General features: G+C 43.7%; 1 protein-coding gene and 1 pseudogene across 1 annotated transcript; one reads left to right on the top strand and one right to left on the bottom strand.

Annotated features, from left to right (window-relative positions):
* The first annotated feature begins 443 nt into the window (after positions 1-443).
* LOC130521375 (eukaryotic translation initiation factor 3 subunit A-like) lies at positions 444-5,208 on the top strand. Its single transcript, XM_057024951.1, has 7 exons — positions 444-648; positions 774-938; positions 1,542-1,679; positions 1,805-1,969; positions 2,575-2,712; positions 2,840-3,621; positions 5,117-5,208. The coding sequence occupies exons 1-7, from the start codon at positions 491-493 to the stop codon at positions 5,206-5,208; spliced, it is 1,638 nt and encodes a 545-aa protein (XP_056880931.1). The 5' UTR covers positions 444-490.
* A 1,539-nt stretch (positions 5,209-6,747) lies between these two features.
* Positions 6,748-8,365, bottom strand: LOC130521374 (synaptotagmin-1-like; annotated as a pseudogene).
* Between the last annotated feature and the right edge of the window lie 1,660 nt (positions 8,366-10,025).

Genomic DNA, 10,025 nt, shown 5'->3' on the forward strand with positions numbered 1-10,025 from the left:
CAACTGGGAGACCTGAGTTATATCAGGCCACTTTTAGCATCTCCCAGGAACCGCTAAGACCAATTAGAAAATTTCTTCCTTTTGAAAGATCAGAAGAAATGAATTGGCCAGGTCCAGAGACAACATTGAGAAGGCCCATACCACAATATTCTAGAACAGTCCGTCCTTGGCAACAATGGGCCCCATCAGCAGCAGTAGAAATACTCTTTATAATAGATATTTTTATCTTTTATAATTGATATTTTGCAACACACTACTGAAGAAAATTTAAATCACAAACATAATGATTCACTTCCTCTGTTGAAAGGTGACAACAGAGTTGTTCAGAACAATGATTTAACGTTAGTTACCATGTAGTCCCATTAAGGACTTCCCAAATATTGAAAGGAATAAATTATGTATGAATAAAATAGTTTCAAAATGGCACGGGGTTAAAACAGGAAGGATGTTGAACTAGAAATACTGAGAACACAGTAAACCTAACAAACAAATGTATTTTTTGCACCACAGTGCTGATCCATTGTATCAACAGCACGATGACACCTCAGAGTTCAACAATAATTTCCAGCAGCCCGGACATCATAATCGAAAAAGAAAGAGATACTGGATAGAGGATGAGATGTCTGAACTGATGGATAGTGTAGACATGTAAGAACAATTTCTATTATCTAGTTTTATTTCACAGCTAACATTTCTTTTTAAGTAAATACTCTACATGTTAACTCTCACATGCCGGACACATTGCTTCATGGATCTCTGGTCACTTTTTTCAGTGAAAGGCCGGCAAAAAGTCCAAGACTGGAGGAGCCCATAGGTGGGGGCAGTTCACAGCCACAGGGATGGGGAAACGACCAGGCCCAAGGCACAGCAGACCAGCCACATCAGGGCTTTGAGAGAAAGCAGCCCAGCGAACTCACAAGAACCCAACAACAACACTGGTATGACAACATAAAGAGGTTTTGGCAAAAAAAAGCACCAAACCACCTTTGGGTAGTTGGATGCAAAAACCAGGCCAGGTCAAACCTTATCCAAATGGGAGACCTGAGCTATATCAGGCCACTTTTAGCATCTCCCAGGAACTGCTAAGACCAATTAGAAAATTTCTTCCTTTTGAAAGATCAAAAGAAATGAATTGGCCATGTCCAGAGAAAGCATTGAGAAGGCCCATACCACAATATCCTAGAACAGTCTGTCCTTGGCAACAATGGGCCCCATCAGTAGCAGTAGAAATACTCTTTATAATTGATAATTTTATCTTTTATTATTGGTATTTTGTAACACATGACTGAAGAAAATTTAAATCACAAACATAATGATTCACTTCCTCTGTTGAAAGGTGACAACAGAGATGTTCAGAACAATGATTTAACTTTAGTCACCATGTAGTCCCATTAAGGACTTCCCAAATATTTGAAAGGAATAAATTATGTATGAATAAAAGTAGTTTCAAAATGGCACGGGGTTAAAACAGGAAGGATGTTGAACTAGAAATATTGAGAGCACAGTAATCCTAACGAACAAATGTATTTTATGCACCACAGTGCCGGTCCATCGTATCAACAGCAAAATGACATCTCAGAGTTCAGCAATAATTTTCAGCAGCAACAATGGTATACTCTCAACCGAAGGAGCGTTGGGATTGAGGATGAGATGTCCGAACCCATGGATACTGGAGACATGTAAGGACAATTTCTATTATGTAGTTTTATTTCGCAGCTAACATTTCCTTCTAAGTAAATACTCTAAATGTTAACTCTCACATGCTGGACACATTGCTTCATGGATCTCTGGTCACTTTTTTCAGTGAAAGGCCGACGAATGAGCAGAGACAGGAGGAGCCCATAGGCTGGGGCAGTTCACAGCCACAGGGAGGGGGAAACGACCAGGCCCAAGGCACAGCAGACCAGCCACATCAGGGCTCTGAGAGAAAGCAGCCCAGCGAACTCACAAGAACCCAACAACAACACTGGTATGACAACATAAGAGGTTTTGGCAAAAAAAAAGCACCAAACCACCTTTGGGTAGTTGGATGCAAAAACCAGGGCCAGGTCAAAACCTTATCCAAATGGGAGACCTGAGCTATATCAGGCCACTTTTAGCATCTCCCAGGAACCGCTAAGATAAATGAGGAAATTTCTTCCTTTTGAAAGATCAGCAGAAATGAATTGGCCATGTCCAGAGACAGCCTCGAGAAGGACCATACCACAATATCCTAGAACAGTCTGTCCTTGGCAACAATGGCCCCATCAGCAGCAGTAGAAATAACCTTTATAATTGATAATTTTATCTTTTATAATTGACATTTTGTGACACACTACTAAAGAAAATTAAAATCACAAGCATAATGATTTACTTCCTCTGTTAAAAGGTGACAACAGAGATGTTTACAACAATGATGTAACTTTAGTCACCATGTTCTCCCATTCAGGACTTCCCAAATATGTGAAAGGAATACATTATACATGAATAAAAGTAGTTTCAAAATGGCACGGGGTTAAAACAGGAAGGATGTTGAACTAGAATATATTGAGAGCACAGTAATCCTAACGAACAAATGTATTTTATGCACCACAGTGCCGGTCCATCGTATCAACAGCAAAATGACATCTCAGAGTTCAGCAATAAGTTTCAGCAGCAACAATGGTATACTCTCAACCGAAGGAGTGTCGGGATAGAGGATGAGATGTCCGAACCCATGGATACTGGAGACATGTAAGGACAATTTCTATTATGTAGTTTTATTTCGCAGCTAACATTTCCTTTTAAGTAAATACTCTACATGTTAACTCTCACATGCTCTAGACACATTGCTTCATGGATCTCTGGTCACTTTTTTCAGTGAAAGGCCGAAGAATGAGCCTAGACAGGAGGAGCCCATAGGCGGGGGCAGTTCACAGCCACAGGGATTGGGAAACGACCAGGACCAAGGCTGGGGAAACAACCAGGCCCAAGGCTTGGGAAACGGCCAGGCCCAAGGCTGGGGAAACGACCAGGCAGGCCAGGCTGGGGAAACGACCAGGCCCAGGGATGGGGAAACGACCAGGCCCAACGCTGGGGAAACGACCAGGCCCAACGCTGGGGAAACGACCAGGCCCAAGGCTGGGGAAACGGCCAGGCCCCAGGCTGGGGAAACGGCCAGGCCCAAGGCTGGGGAAACGACCAGGCCCAAGGCTGGGGAAACGACCAGGCCCAGGGATGGGGAAACGACCAGGCCCAACGCTGGGGAACTACCAGGCCCAAGGCTGGGGAAACGGCCAGGCCCAAGGCTGGGGAAACGGCCAGGCCCATGGCTGGGGACGGCCAGGCCCAAGGCTGGGGAAACGACCAGGCCCAAGGCTGGGGAAACGATCAGGCCCAGGGATGGGGAAACGATCAGGCCCAGGGATGGGGAAACGACCAGGCCCAAGGCTGGGGCGGCGACCAGGCCCAGGGATGGGAGACGACCAGGCCCAGGATGGGGGAAACGATCAGGCCCAAGGCTGGGGAGACGAGCAGGCCCAGGGATGGGCGACGACCAGGCCCAAGGCTGGGGAGACGACCAGGACCAAGGCTGGGGCGACGACCAGGCCCAAGGCTGGGGAGACGACCAGGCCCATGGATGGGGAGACGACCAGTCCCAAGGCTCGGGCGACGACCAGGCCCAGGGATGGGGAGACGACCAGGCCCAGGGATGGGGAGACGACCAGGCCCAAGGCTAGGGCGACGACCAGGCCCAGGGATGGGGAAACGACCAGGCCCAAGGCACAGCAGACCAGCCACATCAGGGCTTCGAAAGAAAGTAGCCCAGCGAAGTCACAAGAACCGAACAACAACACTGGTATGACAACATAAAGAGGTTTTGGCAAAAAAAAGCACCAAACCACCTTTGGTTAGTTGCATGCAGAAACAAGGCCAAGTCAACTATAATCCAAATGGGAGACTTGAGCTATATCAGGCCACTTTTAGCATCTCCCGAGGAACCGTAAGTAAGACCAATTAAATCAAATGTATTCCTTTGAAAGATCAGCAGAAATGAATTGGCCATGTGTAGAGACAGCATTGAGAAGGCCCATACCACGTTATCCTAGAACAGTCCGTCCTTGACAACAATGGGCCCCATCAGCAGCAGTAGAATATCCTGTATAATTGATATTTGTAACTTTTATAATTGATATTTTGTAACACATTACTGAAGAAAATTAAAATCACAAGCATAAAGATTCACTTCCTCTGTTGAAAGGTGACAACAGAGATCTTCAGAACAATGATTAAACTTTCGTCACCATGTAGTCCCATTAAGGACTTCCCAATTATTTAAAAGGAATAAATTATGTGTGGATAAAAGTCTTTGTAAAATGGCATGGGGTTAAAACAGGAAGGATGTTGAACTAGAAATATTGAGAGCACAGTAATCCTAACAAACAAATGTATTTTATGCACCACAGTGCCGATCCATTGTATCAACAGCACAATGACACCTCAGAGTTCAGCAATAATTTTCAGCAGCAACAACGTTATACTCTAAACCGAAGGAGCGTCGGGATAGAGGATGAGATGTCCGGACCGATGGACAGTGTAGACTTGTCAGAACAATTTCTATGACGTAGTTTTATTTCGCAGCTAACATTTCTTTTTAAGTAAATACTCTACTTATTAACTCTCACATGCCATTGCTTCATGGATCTCTGGTCACTTTTTTCAGTAAAAGGCCGATGAATAAGCCAAGACAGGTGCCGCCCATCGGCTGGGGTAGTTCACAGCCTCAGGGATGGGGAAACGACCAGGCCCAAGGCAAAGCAGACCAGCCATATCAGGGAATCGAAGAAAGAAGAACCAAACAACAACAATGGTCTCGTAACCAGAATACGCGTCGGCGAAAAAAGCACCGAGCCCAAGCCAACACAGGCCAACCACCTTTGGATAGTTGGATGCAGAACCCAGGCCAGGACAGACATGATCCATATTGGAGACCTGAGCCATACCAGGCCACTTTTAGCACCTCCCAGGAACCGGTAAGACCAATTATAAATTTTCGTCCTATTGAAAGACCACCAGAAATGAATTGGCCATATCCAGAGCCAGTATTGATAAGGTCCATACCACAATATCCTAGAATAAGCGGTCCTTGTCAACAAAGGGCCCCAGCAGCAGCAGGAGAAATACCCTTTAATCGCAATGGCAGAGGACAAGGCTTTACTCAGCCAAGGCAATTTAGACAACCACTACTAAACCCTGAAAACAGACCAGCCACCTTGTTTCCTATGGGGATACACTACAAGGCAGGCCCGGTGATTTACAACTCAGCAGAGGCAGTAATGGAAGATGTGGCAGGGACGGATACTGGTGAGTTTTGAAAAAACAATATTCTCTTTTGATTTAGCTCAGCAAGCTGTCCTGACGATTAATTTTTCTGGGCATAATGGATCTGAGTGTCAGCTTTGAGGCCTTGTTGGGCCCTCTGCTCCATCAAGCAGAGAGACTTTTTCTCTATACAGTAACACTCCATTTGAGGCCTTGGAAGAGGCCTCATTATTGGAAGTGGGTTTTTTTTTCTGATGCTCTTTGTTTTGTCGGAGTTTGTGTTCATGTTATTGTTACTTATGGAGCACCAGGGGTGCAGGATGCTTCTTATATCCAGGTGTGCAGGAGTTAAAATCTATTCAAATGACATTAGGCAAAATACCAAATCAGTAATTTGGTATTATTACGTAAGATTTGATGAACAAATCATCGTCTGGTCTTAATTTCTAGAAAATTCAGATTTTAGTGTTTTTAGAACAGATATAAAACAATATTTTGATGAAAATGACAATGCAAAAGTGTAAAGTCTGGGATGCTTGCAGGGTAGTTGTAAAATTATAGGCTTTTTTCCAGAATCTAATATTATAGGCTACTGCAATTATCAAACAGTACGTATGGTTGAACAGATAAAGAAAAACCAACTCCAGGCAGTAATGCCTCGATTACCTTAAACATATATAGTATTAGAACAATTTGGATTTCAACAGTTTCTTCAAACTATTACAGCATTATTTAATCAACCAGAATAAAAATGAACAGCTATTTCAAACCTATTCATCCTGGAAAGAGGTACCAAGCAAGGCTGCCCGTTGAGTCTATTGTTCACACGTTATTTATTAAGTCAGTAAATCATTCCATTTTGAAAATTCCGTCTTGAAACTGCTTGGTGTGCTTCAGTTTGTTGTTTTTTCTTGCTAATGTTTTTTTTTTTTCTTTCTTTCCCATTCCCAGGCAGGCGGGGGCTGGCTTTCTTTCTGAAGAGGCACCACCTTACCCACCTTTTGATCGTATTGGTTAATTGGATCTGCGGCTCATTTCTCCTCACCTCGCCAGATCGTTGTAAATCCCTCTGCAGTAATGCTTGGCCCCCTTTTCTAGAAAACCTTTGTAGATTAAGCGTTTGCTCTCATGCTTTTGTGTTTTTACCTGCATCACCTGTCTTGTCCTATTTTGCTCATTTCCAGATTAATTGTTCGAATCAGCTTTGCTTGCCTGTAATTTCCATTTCCAGTCATCTGTCACTTTAATGTTTCATTAAATTTTTGAAAATAAAACCTGTGTGTTGTGTCTATGTCTGCATTTTGGGTCTGGCTTTTGGCTCAAAATCTGTTTCAATCACAAACCTAGCCAGAACATAATTTCCAAATTTCAACTACACTGGGAGGTAGAACATATTGTGTACTTGTATAAGTACTTTGGTCTAGAATTTTGGTCGATTAAATCAAAACCCTTACAATGCCCAAGAGCTGCATCTAAATCAAACCAAGTTTATTAAGACCCCAAAATCACAAACATTGTCGCCTCAGAGGGCTTTTCAAGCAGCAAAGTTGTGACAACTTCTCTTCTTAGACCCTTGAGTTAGAATTCCTAAAGGAACAAGTTCATGTTTCCACCAAATCAGGTGACAGTCTTAAGGTTAGTATAGAGTATTGTCATTTTTATTAAAGTAAGTTTCTTTTTGTATCATATGGGAATTATATGAGAGGTAAGATATGAGGTATAAGAGACTGCTTGAGGTAAAGTAAAGAGTTGACTTCCTCTTGATGCCGGAGGCTGTGCCACTGAGCTATGGCCTGCGGGGTTAGCCAGCATGTCGGACCAGTGGCGTTGCTCAGTCCCAGTGCTGCTGGCACCCAGCACCACTTTCCCAATGGCGTCGTTTTTGCCAATCTTATCGTAGTCCAACACAGTCACTGCAATCTGCACTTTCTACGGAACACACACAGGAAATCAGTTTTTCAGAATCTGTGTATGTGTTCTTGAAAAAGGACATTTTTGGGGAAGTGAGGATGTGTGAATGTGATGTTAGAATAAGGGACTGGAAGATGTTAGGGACAAACATGCAAATGTGAACGCCAAGTACCTCTATCTGCTCACATGGCACTTCAAAGCTAAAGGACTCGTTGTAGTAAGGATTCAGACTGTTCTTCTTTATCGTCGTTTTCTTTTTCTTCAGTCTTTTCCCATTTTGCATGAAGTGGATTTTCACATAAGGGTCTAAAATAGGACGGAGGAGGAGCAACCCGGAATTGTCGTCAGTTCGGCACATGTGCAGTGGGTCTGAGTCCCGACTAGTTAGACTTTCATTTACACCAAATAACAGATGCGCCTTTTTGGCCTATTGCTTGGCTTCCTTCATTGCATCTGCTTAAATTAGTGCGTACAGACACAAATGCAGTGATTGCGTGTGGTTTTAAATGGCTCTACCCACCTGACAGCCCTCCCACATCCATTTTCATTTTCTTCAAGTTTTTGGCTTCTAAAATCATCACTGTCAACTTTCCAGCAGTGGGCACATACCTAAGTGACAGACATACATCTCCAAGCTTCTCACTCTAATACACAGACACACACATGATCCATCAGTGAGAGTTTGTAATCTGATCTCATTTCTTTAATTATTTGCTCCCACCCCTCCTTCCTCTCTGCTTTCTGTAGATCCCTCCACTCTTCAAGAGACTGGCTGAAATCAGCGGTGCTCATTGGTATCTTCACAGCTCCTATAGCATCATGTTTTGAGAAACGGTCAAAGTCGTTAGTTAGTTAGTTTCAAAATTTTTCTTTTTGTCCAGGAGGAGGTAGAGTTTAACGTAGGGGTCAGAGTTTCCCCCCACATCCATCGCTGGCAGCTCAGCAGCTTGCAGGATACCTACAACCAGCTAGCAAAGGAAAAAACATAGGCTGAGAATTTAAAGTGTGCGGGCTTACAGCTGACAGAGGGTGAAAAAAAAAGAGTCATCGCACCATATTATCAGTGAAATTGTTATCTAAAGTGAAATGTAGCCTGCCCATCTTCTCCGTCTCCTGGGGCGCTTTTCCCGACAGTTCCTTAGTTCTCTTCATCTTTAAATGGCTGGACAAGCTGCACGCGTGCGCAACACACGACAGCACACACATACACACAGCAAAAAAAACTGAATTGGCCAACATGGAGTTTAAATTGAACTGCTAAGAAAATGAAACATTCATCAAAATGATCAGCTCTTAATGCTTCAATATATTATGAACAGATTTAAGTGAAATTTTGTAATGTATGCATGTATGTATGTATGTGTGTGTGTGTGTGTGTTTGTGTGTGCATGTGTGTGTGCGGCGCATGTGTGTGTGTGTTTGCGTGTGCATATGTGTGTGTCTGGAGCAGGATTTCCAGCATATCTATATACTTTTATGGTATTTTTAGACCCACTCCGTGGACATGCACAAAGCTTTATTTGTAGTTCAATTATGTGCTTATTTTTCAGTAAGCAGATGTACTGGACTAGATTTCCCATATAATAGTTTCAACCTGTCCAATACAGGCACTTGACCAAAAAAATAATCTGCAATTCTGGCTTGGAAGTGTGAGAAGAATTATTGTTGTTATTACTATTATCGTTCAATGCTATAGTAAGTATAGTAGTAGATTTAGAATGTTTAATCAAAATCAAAAAGAATGTATGAGTTTTGACTCAAGTATTGAAGCTGTTATGTTTCCCAGCACTGGGAGGTATCATGTTCAAGGACACGAGGAAGTCGTAGAGATAGGAGGAGAAGGAATCATGAGGTCAGGTTGACATAAATCTTGTGTGCACCAAATAAAAGAGGAGAGCGAGCAGCAGACGGACGGAGTTGAGAGAGGAAGCTTGAACTGCTCGTCGGCTCTCCCTTGCAAGGCCTCCTGTTGTTTGTGTGGTTGATCTGAGTCTAGTAAACGAACAGCGCGGGTGACCAAACATCACCCTCACAAAAATTGGTCCTTCGAGCCGGATCCCAAGACCTGGAAAGGAGCGCCGTGGGACGACCGAACGCCGAAGTCTGCGCAGCCGGAGTCAAAAGGACGTCCGAAGTGAAAGACCTTTCATCACGAGTTGACGGAAGGCCGGTCTTCGTCCCTCCCAGGGCGACCATCTCCAGTGACGGGAAGAAGGCACTAAAACAACTCAGAGAGAAACCATCGAGACAACGGAGTGAGTATAAGACACAAAAAGCGCTACACGGAATATACCGCGGTATTACCTGCCTGGCCATCAGGAGAGAAGCAGAGGCAAGATACACCCGCCTCCTCGGAGGTAGAAGCTTGGTGTATACTCTCCTGATTAAAAAAGAGGGGTTATAAGGCCACGGCGGAGGGACTGAACTAGATATCCTGTAGGGATTGAGGGTTGTTCAGTCGGGAGATCAGGCGTCTCCACTCAAGTACATAAAAACTGATAAATAAAGTGCAAACATGGGCAACCAACATTCCACAAAAGGTGCTGAATTCGAAATCCCAGCATCATGTAAACACATGGAAGACAAATATCCAGGTTCATGCTCATATGTTCAGCTGTGGATGACTAACTTTAATTGGGATGGTAACTTAGACAGGCCAGGCAATATTACAAAATTAAAAGAAGTTACCATACTAATGGTACTGAAACCCAGCAAGTCCTCATGTGCGTTAATGGCAAGAAATGGGGCACTGTTAGAGGAGATTGGGTCCCAGTGGATCCAGCCACTCAACAACCATGGCAGCCTAACAGCCAAGAACTAAATGACAGACTTGA

This window comes from Takifugu flavidus, unplaced genomic scaffold (genome assembly GCF_003711565.1).
Source record: "Takifugu flavidus isolate HTHZ2018 unplaced genomic scaffold, ASM371156v2 ctg924, whole genome shotgun sequence".
NCBI classification, from domain to species: Eukaryota; Metazoa; Chordata; class Actinopteri; order Tetraodontiformes; family Tetraodontidae; genus Takifugu; species Takifugu flavidus.

What these genes read in the sequence shown, in the direction of transcription:
- LOC130521375 (XM_057024951.1), top strand. Translation starts at nt 491, where the DNA reads ATGTATTTTTTGCACCACAGTGCTGATCCATTGTATCAACAGCACGAT. An exon ending in AGAACCCAACAACAACACTG is followed by an intron (nt 939 to 1,541) that starts GTATGACAACAT and finishes TATGCACCACAG; the next exon opens with TGCCGGTCCATCGTATCAAC. An exon ending in CCCATGGATACTGGAGACAT is followed by an intron (nt 2,713 to 2,839) that starts GTAAGGACAATT and finishes CACTTTTTTCAG; the next exon opens with TGAAAGGCCGAAGAATGAGC.